Genomic DNA, 22652 nt, shown 5'->3' with positions numbered 1-22652 from the left:
GAGACAAACTGGAGCTACTTCTTGGGCAACCTCAAATGTCATGATGAAAGATAGCAGTTGATTATTTGAAAAGAGGAAAGTGATGGAAGTATTTGAGTAAGGGAGTGATATGATATAAACCTGGACAACTGGGAGACAGAAGCCAGCTCTCAACAGATATTATAATGATTGAGGTGGTAGCGGGGAACTAGGCTAACAACAGAGTGTTATTTGAGACACGTAAAGGTGCAGTATATTTATTGTGGGGATAAAGAGGTATCAAACATGGTAGCTTGGGACAAAGTCAATAATTCAATATGCTAGAGATATTCCATGAGCTATAATTAGCTAAATTTTAAAATGTATAGCCCGTGAAAGAAATCAGACTTTTAACTATGACCATTTTATATCTTGTAATATCTTAAGCTTCTGAACCGTTATTTGTGTGGTCTTACTCCAGTCCTAAGTTATAAATGACTCACTACATATTGAGCTAATTGAGTACCTTTAGGTTTATCTTACAGAAATAACGTAGCTTTTACTCAGACTGCATGTGCTTTCCTATATAGAATACTTCCTTAAGTGTGTTAAATTTTCACTTCAATCTCACCTACTAGCAATTTTTTTGTACTTGAATTATCTCTATTTGTTTCTTATTAACCATCTGATTTGATTTTTTTTAATTGTCACAAGCCCACTGTTTACAATAGACACTACTGTTCTTAATGGAAAAAAAGAGGAGAAGTTGAAAGAGGGTTCTGTTGTTCAGCCAATGGCTGATCTTACTTCTTGGAATTGCTTTCTCTTAAGAATAAACACCATGGGTGTGCCGAAAGTGACTGTAATTTTTAAAGTAACTTAAGAAGAAAAGGATAAGGAGCCAAAACATGGACTTCTTGGTTTTTATTCCTTGCTCATCTTCTTGCTTATTTGGGTCTTTACACTTAAAAGTTCTACCACATAAGCACCAATCTCACCCTGAACAGAAAAGGAAAAAAACAAAACAAAAAGAACAGCACCAGGCATGGTAGAGCAAGTCTATAATCCCAGCTACTCAGGAGGCTGAAGCAGGAGGACTTTTAGTTCGAGGGCAGTCTGGGAAACTTAGTAAAACCTCTCTCAAAACAAAAGTAGGATATAGCTCAGTGGTAGAGCACTTGCCTAGCACCATGAGTGAGGCCTTGGGTTTCATCCCCAGCACTGCAGAACAAAAACAAAAACAATACACCCAAAACAATACAGCAAGAAAAGTGTAATTGAAACCAGTAACTTAATAACACCCCTTCCTTCATGTTTAGTGGTCACCTTCCTTACCACTAATTATGACACAGTAAAATAACTACTTCTTGTAGGAAAGAGAATGGTAAAGAGACTTAGACATATTATTAATGTAAAACAAGTGCAGACTTGCTTGATAAATAAACTGGTGAAATTAATAATTCTCTAGTGCTTCTAATGCAATGCCCTCCTACTGCCACTTCTAATGGGAATAACCTGAGAATCAGTCAAAACTTGAATCCAGGGCTTGTAAACTTTGGAAAGTTACTTTCATATTTCTCAGTGGTTCCTAAGACAAGCAAATAAAAAATGTTCTTTGAAAATCATTGGAGTTGGCTTTTGTGAAGATTAAAAAGCATATATTACACAGTGTCACAAGGATGTTAGAGTAGTTTCATTCTCAATAACTGAAATGGTTCTCTAGAAAAGAGAGCACTACTTACTGTTAGCATTTAGAGAAAAAGTACAAGCAGTAATTTGAAACTCATATATAGTACACTATAGGTATTCAATAAAAGTAAGGTAAACTGAAGTCAGATTTATTTCAATATTAGTTATTAGTATCAAAATATCTAGTGAAAGTACCTGCCCAACTGCCAAAGAATTTAGATTTTTGTACTCATAGTATGAATTTTTGTAACCTCAATAGTGGTACTTCATGAAAGCATGATGTAATCCATCAACCCAACAGGATGGGAGATGTAGTTGACTGCCATTCCGTCTTTTGCTGTTATTACTCAACACAAAATTAGCCAAACAAGAGTCGAATCAGAATGTTAATGTATTCTACTCCAAATGAAAAATCTAAAAAGCAAAGCCCTTCCCCTCAAATTACATCTAGGAAGAGGCTCCTAGTTAAGGGTCCAACATATACAGAGAGCAAAAATAATCCCAACATCACCATATAGTAGGAAATATCAAGGACTTATATCCTAAATCCCTATATCTTGCAGTCTATTCCTTAAAGCAAAGCAGTTTTCTGTTTTCACATAATCACAGTTCTGTAGTACTTTAATAGGCTCACTAAAGATCAACATGAAAAGACTTCTCATACTTCAAAAGAAGAGACAAAAACTATTAACTCCTGGGGCCAAAAATCCATTTTCTCTCCTCAAGCGTAGTCCAATGTTAATGAATGGAAAAATCTTAGGTGGCTGGATTTCCAGTAAGATGTCTAGCAACTTAGTAAATGAGGTCAGGAACTTGCAAGTTTCTCATTCTCCAGTCTAAGTCCAAGACTCTCAGAACAACAGATCCCCTGGTAACATCTCAGAACAACTCCCCTCCAACCACAAAGTCAAGCCCAGTGTAATACACACATCCCTGTGTTCAAGCCACAGCATCGATTCCACAATTTTTGGTTGTTCATCAAGAAAACTGAATTATATCCAGTTATAGCACTATTTATTTGATCATGTTTTGGAACCATGCTACTGTTTGAGTAGAACTATCTTATTTTTAAACATGATCTTTGTCTATCACAGATGCCATTCCCTTTGGTCTCTCACAACAAAGAATGTCATTCCACATTATAGCATCTAATAATCCACTCGGCTAACCATTTTCCCTAAAGACATACAAAAGTAAGAATAAACGTATGCTTCAATCCAAATCAGCGTGGTGGTGAATGACTATAATCCCAGCAATTCAGGAGGCTTGAGGCAGGAGGATCTCGAGTTCAAAGCCAGTTTCAACAATTTAGTAAAGCCCTGAGCAACTCAGCGAGATACTATTTCTAAATAAATATTAAAAAGGGGCTGGGGATGTTGTTAAGTAGTTAAGCACCCCTGGGTTCAATCCCTGGTACAAAAATCAAAAAACAAAAAAACACAGTATCATTTGAAGGTTCCTCTATGAAAAGTCTGAGACACTCACTGATCAAACACCTCTCATTAAAAAAACAAGAAACAAACAGAAAGAAGAGTAATAGAAGAAGGGGAACAGTGGGAAGGGAGCAGAAGAGGGAAAGAGGAAGTTCTAGGGACAATTGGAATCAGTTATATTCCATGCATGCATGATTGTGTCAAAATGAACCCTAATATTATGTGTAACTATAAAGCACTAATAAAAACATTAAAAAAAAAAAAAAAAAAAAACTGAACTACCCACTCATTATTTCCTGAATTCAGATGGTATCTTCCCACCTCTGTGTCTTTACTAGTGCGACCTTCTAGACCACTGATTCTCAAAGTGTGATTCCTGGCCAGCAGCATCTGCATCACCTGAATAACTTTTTAGAAAAGCGTTTTCTCTACAGCAAATTCTGGACTCTCTAAGGCAGGAAGGTCAGGGGGTGGGTCCCAGCAGTTTGCATTTTTAGCAAGCCCTCCAGTAATTCTAGTACACAGCACAGCTTGAGAATGATGTTTCTACACTCAGAATAACTTCCTCTGAATTTCGTTATCTGTAAAAGGTTTCTACTTCTTTAGGATTTGTTTTTGGGGGGTGGTGCTGGGGATCAAATGCAGGGTCTTTTGCATACTAAATACATGTTCTACCACACTCCCACCCCACAAGGAATATTTTAAATATCCTTTATGAATTGTTTCCTCCTTCCCTGCCACTTGTGACTATTACTACTTCTCATACCAACCTATACATACTATAAAGGATTATAGTCACATTAGATTACACTGAGTTGTACACATCTTCTCCAGTGCCACCTGCCACCAACTGTGAACTTCTTATTTATATTTTAGAACTAGGCATGTAAAAGGTATCAAAAAATGTCAATATTCAAGCATACATATCGCTTCTCAGTCTTTTGGCTAAGATCAAGTGTAATATTCAAGCATACAATACATAAACACTCGTTTATAAGAAGATGAAACTGTGGCGAGCAGTATGAATTCATATTCTTATTTACAATTTGGTCTAAACTCACTTTAGCATACTGACCTTAGGGGCTTTCTCAGCTTTTAGCTTTCGAACACTTCACCTTGTGCAGCAACTTTATCATATAGAGATTTACTTTCCAAATATTTTGCTGGGGATTTAGAAGAAATACTCTGTACTAATGTAGCAGGAGGATTCCCAGGTTTATATTCCTGACCAGTTTTCTCTTTAAATTCAGCTTTCAAAGCTAAAAGTTGTTTTACAGCTGCATCTATATCGTCCTTTGCTGCTTTCTTGGCTTTTAATTCACGCACGACATCCCCTTGAACAGCCACCCTGTTGTAAAGGATCAAGGAATCTTCAGACATGACACAAGTATATTCAGAGAAGGTGCTGGTCTTTCCTTAAGAGGAGCAGTTGTCTAAAGAAGCAGGAAAACCAAAAGTAAAATAATGTTAAATTATTTCCACAAATTATACGAAACTGTTTTGGGCTGTTTAAAGTTAAAAACAAAATGTAAAAATTTTAATTCCTTCAAAAGTTTAAATAAACAGTCTCATTCCTAAAAATTTATCCTAACCACCCCCCCCCCAAAAAAAAAGACAAAGGTGGAGGTACACAGATATTAGCATTTTTAGCATAGAAAAAAAAAAAAAAAAAACAAAGAAACTAAATCTTTAATCTTTGGGGGACTAGTTAAAGGAACTATGATACATCCATTGGGTCTGGGGACAAATCACTACTACAACAAATACTGGCTGTACAATCTTGAATTCATTATTTATTCTATAACAGGGACAAGTGTATTTAACCCATTAGGATGATGGGAAATGGAAAGTCATACATCAGTGTAAAGTCCTTCCTCACAAAGACCAAAAATACTAAGAATTAGGCATCGTTCTTAATATTTTTTAAAAGCTGAGATGTATTTTAGATTATCAAGGAAAAGCTGCATGAAGTACTATAATTGTAAAACGGTTTCATTTGAGTAAAAATATATACTTACAAGATATATGCTTGTATGTAAGTACATTCAACAAATCTAGAGATATGATCATCTCTGGACAGTGAATAAATAATGTTTTATTTTCAGTTTTAAGTTTTCTTCTGCATATCAGGCTTTCCTCCCTACTGAAGTCCTTTCAAATTTAAAACCTGGCTCACAGCATACCTTTCCCATGATTTTCTTTAATGGTCTTCCACCTAATTTTTCAGAATTTCATCATATTCATAGAGACATGTGAAACTACACTTGATTTTTTCAATACTACATACTAATTCAAGACATCTTTATATAGAAAGCTAAGAAGGCCTACAGTTATATCAGAATTACATTTACTTAGCAGTTAAGTTTCTAAAGTAAAACGTAAGTTAAAAGATTTACATATGCTTAAAATTACTCCCTTATAATACTTAAAATTACTCACGATTTATGGTGAAGTTGTACATACACCCACAAACAGCAATACACATATATAAATGCATTCACATTATATAGTAAGGGAAGACTATAGCTAAAGGAGCCACTATATGTCAAAAATATATATTCTGCCAGGCACTGTGGTGGACCTCTAATCCCAGCTATTCAAAGGCTGAGGTAGGAGTATTACAAGTTCAAAGTTAGTGTGGAGAACATACAACATAACAAGAACCTATCCCAAACACAAACACACAGTTCTGCTTCACTTACTTTGTAATGAACTGACTTATTCATTGTTGGTAAACAGAGAGTCACAATATAATATTGAAAAATTACACTGACATACATGTTATTTCTTCCTGCGTAGTTAAGTTTTATGTCAAAGCAGCACACAGGAAGACACTTTCTCCTAACTAAAGAGACAGCTTTAGAACCAGGCATGGTGGCTCACACCTTGATTTCCAGTCACTCAGAAGGTTGAATTGGGAGGATTGAGACTTTGAGGCCAGCCTGGGTAACTGAAGACATTGTCTCAAAATAAAATAAAAACCAGGTTGGGGATGTAGTTCAGTGTTAGGGTGCTACCCAAAGTGAATGAGGTCTTGGGTTTAATCCACAGTAATGTAAAAAAAGAAGAAAAAAAAAATCAGCTTTGGAAATACCTTACAATCTTAGGAAAAAACCTCAAAACCCTGCATAAAGCACTCTCCATTAGTGTATGTGGTACTTTAAAAAAACTGTTTTCCATAACATTAAAACCATCTGATAAAGGTACAAATACATACTAAGGAATTTTCAAAGACATTGCCAATGTTAGAGCATAAAATTTTTTAAAAAGCCCAACAAACCCTAACCCCCACCAAAAAAAAAAAAAAAAAAAAAAGGAAAAAAACTTCAAAGGTATACTCTGATCAACCTTCAGTTTTGACTATGTCAGTCTCTATTGCTGGCAAATACCTTTCCAGACCTACAATCAAAGGAGAAAGCATTCTCCTTAAGAATTAAGGCTACTAGGCTGGGGTTGTGGCTCAGTGGTAGAGTACTTGCTTAGCATGTGTGAGGTACTGGGTTCAATTCCACACATAAATAAATGAATAAAAAGTCTATCAACATCTAAAATAATAATAATAAAAAAAAAGAATAAGGTTACAAAGTATCTCACTAAAATTTCCGCAACAAATACCAGTCAACTGTACTTGAATTTCTATTAGGATTGTGCAGGTTTCAAAACATGTCCACAGATTTTTTTGACACTTTTCACTAAGAAGTGGGGGTCTCTGTTCCTTCCCTGTGAATCTGGGCAAGCTTATAGCTGCTTTCACCAAAGTACACAGTGGAAGTAACACTATGTGAGACCTCCAAGATTAAAGCATTAACAGGCAATGTTGCGTCCACCTTGTCTATTGGACGCTCCCTTTCAGAGGCCTGAGCTTGCATATAAGAAATCTTACTATCATGACACTACCAAGCTAGAGGCCACATACAGCTAGCTATTCTAGTCAACATTCACCTGAGTTCTCACCAACAGAGCCAACAGCAACTGGTATTCAGGTGAGTGAACTATCTCGGATGTCCAGCCCAGTTGAGTTTTCAATAGTCCCAAACACCATCTGATTGGAACCACATGAAATGCTTGGTTTTGATGGTTAGATTTAACCCTGTTTTCCTTAGTAAACCAGCCCTGTTATTTTTAGCATGTAAATATATAGAATACAAAGTTTTTCCAAGAACACATATTAACTTACATGTGCAACCACGAGACTGGGATCCTAATTAGAATAAGATATACTTCATGTTTGTATAAATATGTCAAATTATACTCTACTGTCATATATAACTAAAAACAACAACAACAACAAAAAGATGAGAGGCACAGGTGGAAACTGGGACCAATGTGCTTATTCTATGATATGCATTATGACAATTCTCAAAATGTGATCTTCAGATCATTCCTAGAGGGTTTCTGAGACCCTTTCAAGGGGGTCTGGAAAGTCACAGCGATTTTCATTATGTGATTTGTCTTTTGCTGTCATTCTTTTCATGAGCATTTAGAATATACTTTCAGAGGCTCTGGAGTCAGACATTAAAGAGATTTTCAAAATTCAAAACTAAACCATTCTTCTAATTTTAAGTTTACTTTAGAAATACATTTTTAATGAGTTTTATTAATGTTTATTATAATTGGGTTTTTATTGCTATTTTAAAATGCATTAATAGATTATTCTAAAACTTCTCAATTTTTAGTAAATACTTACGACCTATGTAAACAAATAATTTTCAAGTGTATAAGGAGTCCTGAGCTGGGGGTTATAGTTTAGGGATAGCATGAAACCTTTGTTTGATTCCCAGAACACCCTTTCCAACCACACACACACCCCACACATAAAAGAGTCTAAGGGTCCTGAGGCCAAAAACTTTAAGAATTGCTGGTATATACTCTTTATACAAAATAACAACACAAGGGTATTTATTCTTAAATAGTAAATATGTTAATTTTAATGTCATTCTTAAAAGATACATGAAAAACTATTTCATTCTTTATCAGAATGAAATTTAAAATTATCTTTTCAAAAAAATATCTTTTCTTCAATTTATGTGTATTATTTTTTCAAACAGATATAAAATATTTGGACACAAATATTTATCAACTTGTTTGAATGTAACTACTTAATGTTAAGAATTTCTTTAGATTAGAGGTGCCATGAAAATACTTCTGATAAACTAAGGATGCTATGAACAGTTCAAGAAGCTGTAAACTAATCTATAAAATAAACCTTTTTCCCTATTTCCCTATACATGTCACCAACTCTAAAATCTACCACCCTGTACAAGGACAAAACCTGTGTTCCCATCTAAAATGTCCCTCCTCACCTTGACTGCTAGGCATACTCCTAATCCACAGAGATTAATGAATATTATCTCCAAGATGAAAATGTATTCAAAAATGTTCACATTCACCTTTTCAATGTCAAGTAAACATTTCCTCATCAACCACACCATAGCAGCTCCTCTCCCATTTCCCTTTTCTGAACCTTAATCACTATAAGGAGTTCTTTTCCAAGAGGCACCAGAGTGTAATAAAACAAGTAAAAACAGGAAGCCAGAAAACCAGGTCACTGTTTAAACTCTAACTTAGGAGTTTTGTGATTTCTGGCAAGGATCCCCACTACCCACTTACAAAATGAAAAGCTAAGAATAGATTTTCATCAAAATATTGGCTCAATACAATGCTCCTAACCAAATTAGACTAGTTATTAAAAAGTTCTCAGTCTGGGGAAATAGCTCAGTCGGTAGAACGCTTGCCTCACAAGCACAAGGCCCTGGGTTCAATACCCAGCACCACAAAAAAAAAAGAAAAAGAAAAAGAAAAAGAAAAGTTCTCTAGCCAGGCATGGTGGCACACACCTGTAATTCCAGCTACTAAGGAGGCTAAGGCAGGAGGACTGGAAGTTTGAAGACAACCTAGGCAACTGAGCAAGACCCTGTCTCAAAATTTAAAGGACACAGCGGGAGGTATAGCTCAGGGCTTGCCTCGCATGAGAGGCCCTGGGTTTAATTCCCAGTACTGTCCTAAAAAACAAAACAAAACTCCTGCAGCTCTATTAGGAAGAAAAGAGAATATTTAAAAAAAAAAAATTTCTTTTAATGTAGTCTTTATACTTTTTGGCACAATAAAATTAAATTTTAAAAATCATAACTTGAAAGGATGACAATAATAACAAAAAAATGCCAAAAAAGTAGCAGTTACGGTCTTTCTTCAATCTCAAATGTAAGAGAGTCATTTGTATTCTAAACCCTAAGATAGAAAGATCAGTGATTTCAGAATATCTATAAATAAAATCATATTTACCTCATTTTTTGTGGTTTCTACTTTGGCCTTTTCCTTTGATCCAAATGTTGGCATTTCCTTTGTATGTCCATCAGGAATGTATATCAAAATGCATGGGGCTTCTTTGCAACTGTATGGGCTAAAAAGAAAATGAAGTGACAAAAAATTTTTATTTGAACAAAATCATATAAACAGCAAAAGTGACTTCCCAGATGATGCAGAACTAATGCTTTTCAAAGTATAACTCATTCTCTTACTATTCAAATCAGAAGTTCTTCAGCACAGTTTAAAAAAATTATTTTTAAAAAATATTAATAAAAATTATTTAAAATAATAAATTTTAATATTTTAAATAAAAAAATTTTAAATAATAAAAATTATTTAAAATTAATAAAATATTTAAAAAATTATTTGAATTAAAATTAGCAGCTCTTATTACAAACTTTTAATTTATGAACTTTCAGAGGTACAAACCAGCTAATCCCAGGGCAAAAGTACATCTACCCTGCCTTCCATCAGAAACAGCATATTAATTGGTGTCCATCTTGACTTAAAGAAAATTCATCTGCATACCACACCTAATCTGCTTAAAAGAAGAATCTCTTTAAAATATTTTATGAAAATTTTTCAATCTTAAAGAGTACTGTAATTAGCAATAACCCACTTTCTGAGACTATCTTATAAGCATGACTTCTGCAAATTTGGTGTTGAATGCTAACTAAAAAGAGAAAGAATTTACTAACAGGTCCTAGTTCTTCATATTTTTAATAGCCTGAGATAATTCATAACTCCCAAAATTCATTTTTAAAAAGTATTCTATTCAGATAGTTCCCAGATGTACAGATATCTCTAGTCACATATATTTAGGATGTCAACTATATTGTTATAACCTAAAATAATAGTTGTTTAACCAGTTATAAGTATCAGGGTACAAACCCTAATTCCTTTAAGACTCAGTTTTTCTAAGTGATAAAATCTAACATATAAGAAAATGATCATGATAGATAAGAGCAGATCAATGTTTCAGACTTTGCTTCATATTAGTATATAAAGTTCAAATAACTTTGCCTGACTGTGATAATCGTAGCCAATTTAATTAGAAACATAAACTTTTTGGGATTTACCTTCTGCAAATCCTATGTGACTTACTTAGACATTCAAAACTTCTTTACATCCTTAGTTTTGTCCTCTTTCATCTTGGACTTTAGTACAAGAATATTACTTCACCAAACAAAATACTTTCTCATCCAGAAACATTTTTTTTACCTTCTAATTTTTCCATACTAAAATTTATTTCCATACCTATTATTTTCTTTTATCTTTTCTAGTTTTGGAATGTTTCTTAAATTCATATTCTGAAACAATCCTTATGAATGCTATCTGTGCATTTAATTTACACAAAAATTATCATCCCAGTAGAGGATAGACAATCCAGTGTATACAAAAACTGGGATAAAAATCTTTTATCCTAGGTTGCATTCAAGGTGTTGGAGCACAGGATGTGTCTGAACCTGATCCGGTTCCCTTATCATTATCACAATGTCATCAACTTTAAGTGAGCTCCCCACTGTCAACTGTATACACCGAGAGGCTCCTTTTGGGCCTTCTGCATATTGATATGCAACAGGAGAGGCCATGTTTCTCCTTTGCTAGCAAAGCAATAAACCTTTTTTCCTTTTTCTCAAAAAAAAAAATTACATATACATATGTATTTATAATTATACAATTCAGTGATTGTATATATGTAACCATTACCATGTAATTTTAGAACATTTACTTTATGTCAAACAGAAACCTACCCCTTATCTATTACTCCCCAGTCACCCCATTCCTCTAGTCCCTAGTAACCACTGATCTACTTTGTTTCTATGGATTTGTCACTCTGGACATTTCATATAGATGGGATACAATATGTAGCCTGTTATGATTGGCTTCTTTCACATAATTTTAAAGTTCATCAGTGTTGTAGTACTTCAGTTCTTTTGTAGATAAACAATAGTTGTATTGATATACTACATTTTGTGTGTTCATTAGTTAAAGGACATTAGGGTTGCTTCAATTTTTTGGTAATTATGAAAAATGCAGCCATATACATTCATGTACAAGTTTTTGTGTGACATATTCTTATTCTTCTTGAATATATACATAGAAGCTGAACTGAACTGATGGGTCAAATGATTATTCAATGTCTACATTTGGAGGACCTACTAAACTGTATTCTAAAGTGGCTGCATCATTTTGCAATCCTACCATCAACATAAGGGTTCAAATTTCTATACATCCTCTCCAATACTTATTATTACCTGTCTATTTTAGTTTACCCAATGGATATGGAGTGATTATTTCACTGTGTTCTTGATCTACATTTCCCTGATAACAAATAATGTTAAGCATTTTTTCAGGAGATTACATTTGCCCATCTGCTCTGGAGAATGTCTATTCAAATCCTTTTTCCATGTTTAACTGGATTGTCTTTTTACTGAATTATAGGAATTCTTAATTTATTCTGAATATAAGCCCTTTATTAGATATGTATACAAGTATTTTCTTTTGTTCTGTGGATTATGTTTCCATTTTCTTGATAATATCCTTTGAAACAAACTATTAAAATTTGATGAAATCTAATTTTATCTTTTTTCTTTTGTTGCTTATGCTTTAGATGTTATATTTAAGAAAGCACTGCCAAGGTTATAGAAATTTTTGTTTTGTTCTGACAGTGTTATAGTTTTTGTGTTTACATTTAAGTCTCTAAGACATTTTTGAGTCAATGTCTGTGTATACTATGAGGCAGGAGTACAACTTTACTAAATAAGAGAATTAAGGATATAATTTTATATGTGACTATCCAATTGTTTCAGCACATCTGTTGAAAAGTCCAAGAACTTTCTGATAATAAATCAAGAACTTACTCTGTTACTCTAGTTAGTAATACCACCATCATCATTAAACATTCAAGGAGGATCTTTTTTGACTAAAGGCAAAGTGTCAAGATGAGTAAGAAAAAAGTATCTCTCTCTCATGAGCTTAAATTCTAGAGGTAGAAAAAAAATAAACAAAATAATATAGCTTCAACAGTGTTTGATAAATATTCTAAAGAGAGAAATGCCAAATGCTTTGGTGACACAGAGGTTGGGTACCTAATGAGACTTAGAAGAATACAGAAAGCTCTGAAAGAAGCACATTTAAAAAGGCAGTTGAGATGAAGATAAAGCAGCAGAAACATTCCAGGAAAAGGTCCAGAGTTTCAAAGGCAATTGATGCTTTTGGAAAGGTCTAAACAGACCTGGAAATAGGGTGATAGGAATGGCTCAAACAGGTAGAGAGACAATAATGACCTTGTATTTCAAACAAACAAACAAAAAAAAGATCTTACCCTGAAACTAACAAGAACTTTTAAGCAAGGAAAAAAGGTGCTAAAATAGTTACACTGAATTTTCCAAACTGGTGGCCATGAAAAGCAGACTGGAAAAGAGTAAAATTGACTTGGTATAGTGGCACACACCTGGAATCCCAGCTACACAGAGGCTTAAGCAAGAGGATCACAAGCTTGAGACTAGTCTGGGCAATTCAACACAACCCTATTTCAAACTAAAAATTTTTTTTAAAAAGGGGATAGAGTGGGGAAGTGTCCCTACGTTCAATCCCTCATACCATCAAAAAAAAAAAAAAAAAAAAGGTAAAAATTGACAGGAGACAAGGAAAGGTACTTTAGAAATTGTTTAAAAAAAAAAAAAAAAAACGACTGTGGTTGGGAATGTAGTTTAGTGGCTTGCCTAACTTGTGAGGCCCTGAGTTTGTTCCCTAGCACTGCAGAAAAAAAACAAAACAACAATAACAGAAAACCTGTTTTGGCAATCAAGGAGAAAATGCTAAGGATGTAAAATAAGAGAATTGAGGATATAAAGAAATAAACTACACAGGCAGAATAAACAATACAGTTTACTGATTCGAAAAAAACATGGAGAAGAGCAAATTCAAGATGATAGGATCATCTTAAACATATTGAATTTGAGGTACCTGGAACACATCTATTCAGAGATATTTAAAAGACAATTATATGGACATGGTTGCACATGCCTATAATCCCAGTGGCTTGGGAAGTTGAGACAGGAGAATCTCAAGTTCAAAGCCAGCCTCAGCAATTTAGCAAAGTCTTAGCAACCAAGTGAGATCCTGCCTCAAAATTTTAAACAAAAGGGGGTTATGGGTGTTGCTCAGTGTATTAAGCACCACTGGGTTCAAAACCCAGTACCAAAAAGAAAAAAAAGGGGGCAATTATATTCACAAGTCTGTAACTCAAGAGAGAGGTATGTGACCACAGAGTAAAAGAAATACAAAAAAAAAGAAAAGAAAAGAAAAAATTTATAAACTGAAAGTTCTCCTCTCTCCTTCTAATTATTCTATTACTTCATATTTTAAAAATATTAAAAACAATTTTTAAATATTCTGCTGCATTGCTGATATATCTAGTGAAAATACACAACAAAGAAAGGAAAAATTTTCACCCCAAAGTGATATTTATTTATTTATACTTAAGCTACATAAAGAGTAAAATGAGATAGTTTAGTTTTAGAAATGAATAATTCATTAATGTTCAATGTACACTGTTATTTCAATCAGTTGTTAAATTATTAATAGGTATATTTTAGTGAAAATTCAATTTATTAAATAAGCTATAAGAATTTTACACATTTTTGTTTAAATGCTCAGTTACAATTACTTACCTCACAGGCTCATAAGGCTGATCACATATGAAGAATCCTCTTCTCTGGAGTTGTATAATATCTCCTTTTTTCAAATCCTTAAGGCAAGGATCACCTAGCATTAGTTCTTCATGCTAAAGATGAAATAAGATCATAATCATTTTTTCAAATAAGAGCAGAGACAACTCTAAAATGCAAGCAGTTTTTCTAGTAGCTGGAATAGCCTCATTTTAAACTGACGTGTTTAAAAGATTACTACTTAAGCACACACAAAAAAAAACACAATGTGTTAAATCAATGACAAGCCACATACGGTGTATGACTGTAATTCCAACACTCAGAAGGCTGAGGCAGGAGGATCAAGAGAGTCTAGGAATTAGTGACTAGCCTGGGCAACATAACATAGCAAGACCCTGTCTCAAATTTAAACTAAAAAAATAGACCATTAGATTTATTATAACATTTTTAAAAGCTAACATTTATAAAACTGATTGGCTTCGGGAAATCTTTTAAGTAACTTGATTGGCAGACCTGTGGAAATAATTTCCCCACTATAAATATGAAATACAGTGGAAGAAACACAACAGACTAAACTGAAAGACATATTAGCATAGCGAAGTGCAAGAGCTCTTGGAGCTAAGATGGATGAGTTTGAATCCAGCCTTCCTTTTGTCTTCAAGCAAGTTACTTAACTTCACTGTGTTTCACTATCACTTATAACATGGGAACATTGTTTTATATCTTTTTTTATTTAAATAAAATTCTATAAATCTTTTTTATTTTACTTGAGAAACTAAAATATTTAAAATTAATTCTAAAAATGCTAAAGAAAAGTTTATGTAATAGAGAAAGATGAAATATGGCTTGTTTTAAGTTACCTTACTGTTCTTGTTGACATACTGCTTAAAATCCTCATCTTTTCCTAGCACTGGCTTCGTGATCAAGTGCTCATAAGTGACACAGATTGCTGGAATTGGAAGAGCATGTGTAGTTTCAGCAAGCCAAGTGATCTTGGTAGTCTTCTTGTAGTCTTTGTTCTCCAAATTCAATTTTGCATCAAGAGATACAATTTTTCCATCTGCATTTCTAGATAGACATTTGAAAAATATTCAAAGAAAATAAAGTATAATTGCTACATGTACACTATTTTATTCTACAATAATTATTTAAAATTACTATAAAATAATTTATTATTTTATTTTGAAATAAATGTATAAGAAATTTTCTTTGGTGGGCCGAGTATGATGGTGCACACCTAAAATTCAAGCAGCTTGGGAGGTTGAGGCAGGAGGATGGAAAGTTCAAAGTTAGCCTCAGCAAGTGAGACCCTAAGAAACTTACCAAGGCCCTGTCTCAAAACAAAAACGAAAAAGGCTAGGGATAGAGTTAAGTAAAAAGAAAAAAATCTGAAATCAAATATATTTGAGGGGTTGGGGTTTTGGCTCAGTGATAGAGTACTTGCCTTACATGTATAAGGTACTGGGTTCAATTCTCAGCACCACATATAAATAAATAAAAAATAAATATTCATTGACAACTAAAAAGAAAAAAAAAAGAATCCTTAAAAAAGTATGTATATTTGAGTTTTTAATATATGCCAGGCATACATTAATAAGAGGAATAAAATGTAATCTCTGCTATCAAAGTATTGGATAACAGTTCCATACATATGATAAAGAACATGAATATCCTTATAAATTTAAGTCACCTGCATTAAGCATTATAAAATACAAATATTACATTTAAAAACATCTAACAATTATTGCAATCATATGTAATAACACATAATGCAGTTCAGAACTTATATAAATAAGTTTTAAGCATACTAAGTTCCATTTATATGATTTGAAAATCAAATTAGTAAGTATAACACACTATATTAACTAGAAAGTAAAATTCATCATTAACATTAACCATCAATTTTAAAGTAAGTGTTAGGAGAGAGTTAAATATATAAATCCTGTTCAAAAGATCCTACCACCAGATAAACTAACTACAATGAGATTAGTTAAACAGGGTCTGTAAAGCACTGTTTTTTTTATCTAGATATAGGCATTTCAGCATCACAAATGGAACATATCCTGATAGACTATTAGTAAACTGGAACATATATTTTAAAAAATTAACTGTGTCCAGAGTTTGCTGTTATCTATGTATGTCTGGGCAGATTTACTAGTAAGCAACATGAATGGGTCTGAATTAGGTAATGTTTAGTAAGTAAACAAGAAAAACTTTTTTTTTTTCCATATTTATTTGAAAACAAACAAAAAAGTTCTTACTTGTGTATTTTAGTAATGATGATGTTGCCCCAATTTATAAATGTAACCATCTCACCCTCTGAAAAAGTCTCTGCATCAGCACCTTCAATGAACACTTTGGGGCTATACCACACAGGCTTCAAGCCAACATCAGGATTCTGGTGAGTATAAGGAAAGGACAACAATGGTTGAAGCAACAATTTATTGAACCCAGTAAGCAAATTCATTCATTCATTCAATCATTATATTCTTTAACCAAACAAAAGTTACCTGTATTGTCGTACTGTTAAAAACTCCACTGATATAATAGAAAATGCTTTACTTTTCTGCCATCTACTTAATTTAACATAAATATTCTCAATTCTGATTTTAGCATTTAAATAGTAAACAGTTGTCAGAAAAAGACACATTGGCCTCAGAGTAGAAGTCTTTAGTTTTAATGACAGCTCTGTAACATTGGATTTGACCACGAATGTTAGTGTTAGATAAGGTACTCTGACTCTAAGATTACTTCTAGCCTAGGACAATCACTCACTGATTTCATAAATAAAACAGTATCATTTAGCAGAATCTCCTCAGAATCTCACTAATTTTGCACCAAAGGAGAAAAATGTTATTCCTCCTCAGTGATTATAGAACTTATGAAAGAAAACAGATGCTATCTTGCCAGAAAACGTGGACCTTTCATATTTAAGAAGCTAAACTTTAAAGAAAGTATCACATATGTGTATAGGAGAAATGTTCTGCCTTTCCAATGTGCATTACGTATGGGGAATGAAAAGAATGCTGTCTTTGTTAGGTTTAGTTTTTGTTTGGCAGAGTTCAAAACAACAACAACAAAAAAACTGTGAGAAGACCCTTTAAAAGAAATGTAAACTATAAGTGTTTAATCAATGATGTGCCAATGCATTAGAAAAATGTATGTTGAAATAACTGATAATACAACTGGGTTTAAAATGGAATAGACAGATTAAATACAGAAAAATAACTGAGGGAAATATTAATAATGACATCTCCACGGATCATATTAGTAGTCCAGTTACAATTTAAGAGTGTGCTTCCTAGCCAGGTGTGGTGGTGCACACCTGTAATTCCAAAAGTTCAGGAAGGTGAGGCAGGAGAATTGCAAGTTCAAAGCTAGCCTCCAAAACTTAGCAAGACCTTAAGCAATTCAGCAAGACCCTGTCCCAAAATAAAATACTAAAAAAGGGCTGGGGATGGTGGCTCAGTGGTTAAGCGCCCCTGGATTCAATTCCAGTACCCCCCCCCCCAAAAAAAAAAAACAAAAAAACAGTGTGCTTCCTAATCAATGAGTTACGGCTACAATTTAGAATATTTATAGCTCTCCACTTCTAATAATAGACTGTTACTACATGAGTGAACTACTCTATGACAAAAGATTTTTATAGACAACTTGCAAAATCAGAAGCAGGAAAAAACCCAAAAAGCCCAACAACTTTATTTTTGCTTAAAGAATGTCATCCAAGTAGTCATGACAACAATGTTGGCTTACCTAAAAGGAACTCTCTGCTACCTCCCTGCTACCCATATTTAAGATCAAAATTTGAAATTTGTATGGACAGTAATCACTTTTACTTCACAAGATATTTTCCAAAATACAGTGTGACAGACAGACTGAAGTCAAGCTATGATTCAATATTAGCAGATCTAAGGGACAGGATCCTAGATCAGTGGTAAAGCATTTATTTGTCCAACATGTATGAGGCCCTGGGTTTGTGCCCCAGTTCCACCCCCCAAAAAAGGGGGAAAGTATAAGTGTGTTTGTGTGTTTTGAATGTTTTGGTTTAAAGAGAAAGGTACTGTGAATAACTTAGAAAACAGAATGTTATCTTAGCTTCTAAATAAGGAGTGTGAATTATAATGTCTCATCTTTCAGAATGACTTTAGGAGGAAAGAATCTCTTTTTGGCTAATATACTATCTCTACAGAATAAAAAATAAGCAACAAGAGTGAAACAGCTTTGTGCCATATTATACATTAGAAGAATGAATTTATCTAGCAGGAAACTCACAAAAAGATTTGCTTCAATTAGTCTCAAATTTTGACAAGAAAAAATGCTAAATTAAAAATTATCCCCAAATCATGCTAAGGCCATAAAGTATATTTTTGCTTCTATTATCCTGCTCCTTCTTTTAACAGAGAAAATACTAGTAAAACTGTAGGGTAACCTTTGGATGTTTTGCTACTTCTTTCATCTCCTCCTGAGCTTCAAGAACCTTCACTGGAATCACTTCTTTCTTCAATAATGCAACGTATCGTGGAGCCACTGGGTCAATAACCTACAACAAACACATCTTCATATTAAACACTGAAATATTTTATAAAGTATCATAAATAAAATAAGTAACAGAACAGGAACACTAACTGGCTTTGTTACTGCATTTACTAATTTTTTGGTTTATCTTTTCAAATATTTAACTGTCAAGTAGAAAAAAAAAGAAAATCATCAACCAAGACAACATGAAGGATTTAGAGCTTCTTCTGAAGAGTAACTACTGGCAAGTGAAAAGAATTCAACTTAGTTATACTAGAAATATTTTGAAAATAGTTGTTAAATTTGATACTTGAAGGGAGGAGAAATCTTGTAGGGTTATATATTAATTCCTTCAGGTAAATGTGATATTCAACTTTGTATTGTTGGAGAAATCCATTTTAAGGGAATATAGATATTTGTGTTTTCAGTTTAATTCATTATCATCAGTGTTATCATCAAAAGCAGAATGACATTTGGTCACTATAATAAGGCAACTTTAGAGATTAAAAGTATAAACAAGATTCTATTGGTCTATACGCACATACAAGTTGGGAATCCCTAATCTGAAAATCCAAAATTTGAAACACTTCTGATTCCAAGCATTTTGGATAAAAGATACTCAACCTGTATATATAACAATAAGAACCACTATTTTCCCAGTACCTAGCAAGGGCCTAGCACATACGGGTGGATCAACAAATATTTACAGATTAACAGAATGAATTGTCATACTTATTACACCATAACCTATTCTACCTAAAAACAATAGGAGTATCCCTTTCTGAAGTCTATGTACTTCTCTCACTTACTATGTGAATTAAAATTATTGTTGATAACCAACAATCATAGTTAATATTTAGATACTATAAAGTCTTTAGCAAGAAAATGTAGATAAAAGCAAGTGTAGAATCAAATACATCTTTTTTTTTTTTTTTTTTTTGCCCCCTTCCATTTAGAAGGGTGCAGGAAGTGGCATGGCTAATTAAACTTTCCTGTGTTTTATATTTTTTGCCGTTATCATTGTCAGACTGGCTTTTTTCTTTGCTTTGAAGGTATTTTGAAAAGAATGATATGGAAATTCTGAATGAACTCAAAGAAAGAAGCCATTCTCAGAAGCCCATTCATGCAAAGTTTAAAGAATTATTTAAATTCCCCTCTGCTACGCCTCGCTGGTATTATATGCCAATACTAAGTTAACATCTAGTCTTCCTAGATTTTACTGTTTAACTGAACTTTCCTAGAGGCTTAAAGGTCACTCTTACTAGTTAAGGGTTCCTTCTTTCAGCTTCTACTAGACAAGAATGATAAAAGATTTCATTTGTGACAACTCAGTTTATTACTTACGCTACCAAGGTAAAAAATTTTAAAGACACTAAAACAAGACAACCCTATCTAAAAAACTTGGTTCAGTTCACTGCAGCTGTTTCCTCAGCTGACAAAAAAAAGTAAAAGACTATTTCCAGGGGCTGGGGAGATAGCTCAGTTAGTAGAGTGCTTGCCTTGTAAGCACAAGGCCCTGAGTTCGATCCCCAGCACCCAAAAGAAAAAAAAAAAAAAAGACTATTTCCAATGGTGGACTAATCACTGAGACAGTAGTGAGCACAATCCCAGACCATTTAAACCTAAAGAATTATGATTACCATTGTCTGAAGTAAAGTCTGGGAATATATTTTTAGCAAGCATTGTGAAGGATGGTTAGAATCAGGCAAGACTGGGAAAAGTCCTTCTTTGCTCTAAAAGTATATAAGTCGAAAAGTGGTTTTCAAATTACTCCAGAGTCCTATGGATTTCAAAGAGGTGCCTGGTAGATACTCAAGTGCAAAGGACTAAAGAGAGTAGATCTCTAAATTCTTTAGCATATGCAATCAGAACCGTCTCCTGTTTGTTTTATTTATGGGGATTATTTCAATTTTTCATTGGAAGACCACTTATTTAAGGTTCAGGGAGATAAGTCTTTATATTCTTTATTAGTTGGGGACAGATGCAAGGGGAAAGGGGTCAGAGTTTGGGAAAACTGTTATCTCACTATTAAAATACTAACATGTTTTTAAAATAAAGCAGTAAATATAGGTTCAGAGAAACATATTAACAGGTCTGAAATGAACACCTTAAAGCTGTGATTCTTCTGCCTCGACTGGAAAGTTTAAATCTTAACACTTAAATAAAACCAAGACAGCCAGGTATAGTGGCGCAAGCCTGTAATCCCAGTTACTCTGGAGGTTGAGGTAGGAGGATCACAAGTTCAGGGGCAATACAGCTGGGGTTCAATGGAAGTAGAGCCAGAAGGAAAGAGGAGGAGAGAGAGTGAGGTAAAGAGAGAAAATAAAATTAGAGGACCAGTACAGGAGGTCCAAAATCTGCACAGGAAAGTTTCAGAGAGAAGAAAGAAAACATAGTAGATAGAGGCTGAGAGAAAGAAAAAAGTAGAAAAATTCCCAGAAATTAAGGAATGAGTTTCCAAAGCAGATCCCACATGTTCTTTCAATAGACACCAATGAAAGCAGACCCACACCAGGCATATTATCATGAGATTTCAAATTAAAAACCAGGTTATTTACAAGGTCTCAAAAATCTTCAACACACACACACTTGTCCTCTTAGGGAGCTACCAGAGGGTATAGAAAAGCAAAGGAAGAGGGTAAAGAAAAAAAGGAGGAGAAACAGCTGGGGTGCAGTAGCACATGCCTGTAATCCTAGTGACTCAGAAGGGTGAGACAGGAAGATCAAAAATTTGAGCCCAACTTCAGCAATTTAGCAAGATCCTGAATAACTTAGTAAGACCCTGTCTCAATATAAAAAATAAACAAGGGCTGGGAATGTAGCTCAGTAATAACTAAACCTCCAGTACCCCCCCCACCCAAAAAAAAGGGAATAGCTGGGTTTGGTGGTGTATACCTACAGTCCCAGTTATTCCTGAGTCTAAAGCAAAAGAATTGCTTGAGTCCATGACTTTGAGACCAGCAAAAGCAACATGGACTCTGGTCTCACAACAAAAACAAAAACAAAAAAACAAAAAGGAAGATCCAGGAAACAGGAGACCATTACAGGGCAAAGGGAACTGCCAAGGTGATAAAGAGAGACCTGAGCAGCAGTCAGCTATATCTCAAAAGCAAACAGGCCACTAATCTAGATCCCAACAAAACAGCCTAAAAGCCCTGGCAGAGATGTCTTCATGATGAAACTCAAAGAACACATGAGATACATGAACCTCTTGGTAGGAAATTCAGTAAACCTTTGACAAAGAATGAGAAAAGTTAACAAATGGGGGGGGGGGGCGGAATGAAACAAATCAACCACCTTTTTGGAGGAAACCAAAAAGTGATGAGAAAATTAAAAGACCTAAATCCTAACATTCAATCATGGAAAGATAATTGAGCATACCCAAAACTAAAAACTAAAGTAGCAACATGCCATTTCATTTAGAGATAGGGGTAATAAATGTCAAAAGAATTATCTAAGAGAGCTGAAAGTGGTTTCTCTAGAGAACAAAAAAGGAAGGAAAGATGGGGAATATGATGTTTAACTTCAACAGAGCTTACAAAATTATCTAAATGAAATACATTTCATCCATTTGAACCAAGTATATATAACTTAATTAAAACTTAAATCTTTTAGGCAGGGCTTGGTGGCACATGCCTATAATTCCAGTGACTTGGGAAGCTGAGACAGGAGGATCACAAGTTCAAGGAAAGCCTCAGCAACTTAGTGAAGTCCTGTCTCAAAATGAAAAGGGGTGGGGATGTAGCTCAGTGGTAAAGTGTTCTTGGATTAAATCCTCAGTACCCACCCACAAAACTTAAAACCCTTAAATACTGGATTATTAATAAAAGATACATCAAAGTTAACTTTGCCTGTAATTCTATCCAGATTTATTAGTAACTGCAGCAACAGAGAGAACCAATTAATAATTCCTTTTATGTGTTGAAAAATTGACTAAACACAAAGGACTAAATAAAACAAATTCAAGACACATGCAAGACAAGCAACTATTTCTTTAGACAAGACATAAGCACAATCAAGCAGCAATCCCAACAGAGAATTTACAGAACACAATCACAGAAACCAAAGTTTAAAA

General features: G+C 33.9%; 1 protein-coding gene across 1 annotated transcript in view; it reads right to left on the bottom strand.

The window, feature by feature from the left end:
• The window catches only part of Eprs1 (glutamyl-prolyl-tRNA synthetase 1), a 74044-nt gene that overhangs the window by 28107 nt on the left and 23285 nt on the right, over positions 1-22652 (bottom strand). The window contains 8 exon segments of the mRNA XM_047521159.1: positions 4156-4190; positions 4193-4471; positions 4474-4513; positions 9363-9480; positions 14066-14178; positions 14923-15130; positions 16324-16460; positions 18492-18602. Coding sequence (XP_047377115.1) covers positions 4156-4190; positions 4193-4471; positions 4474-4513; positions 9363-9480; positions 14066-14178; positions 14923-15130; positions 16324-16460; positions 18492-18602 — 1041 coding nt within the window.

This window comes from Sciurus carolinensis, chromosome 12, assembly GCF_902686445.1.
Source record: "Sciurus carolinensis chromosome 12, mSciCar1.2, whole genome shotgun sequence".
NCBI lineage: Eukaryota > Metazoa > Chordata > Mammalia > Rodentia > Sciuridae > Sciurus > Sciurus carolinensis.
Note: the sequence above shows the minus strand (reverse complement) of the source record. Positions and strands in the feature narration are given on the sequence as shown.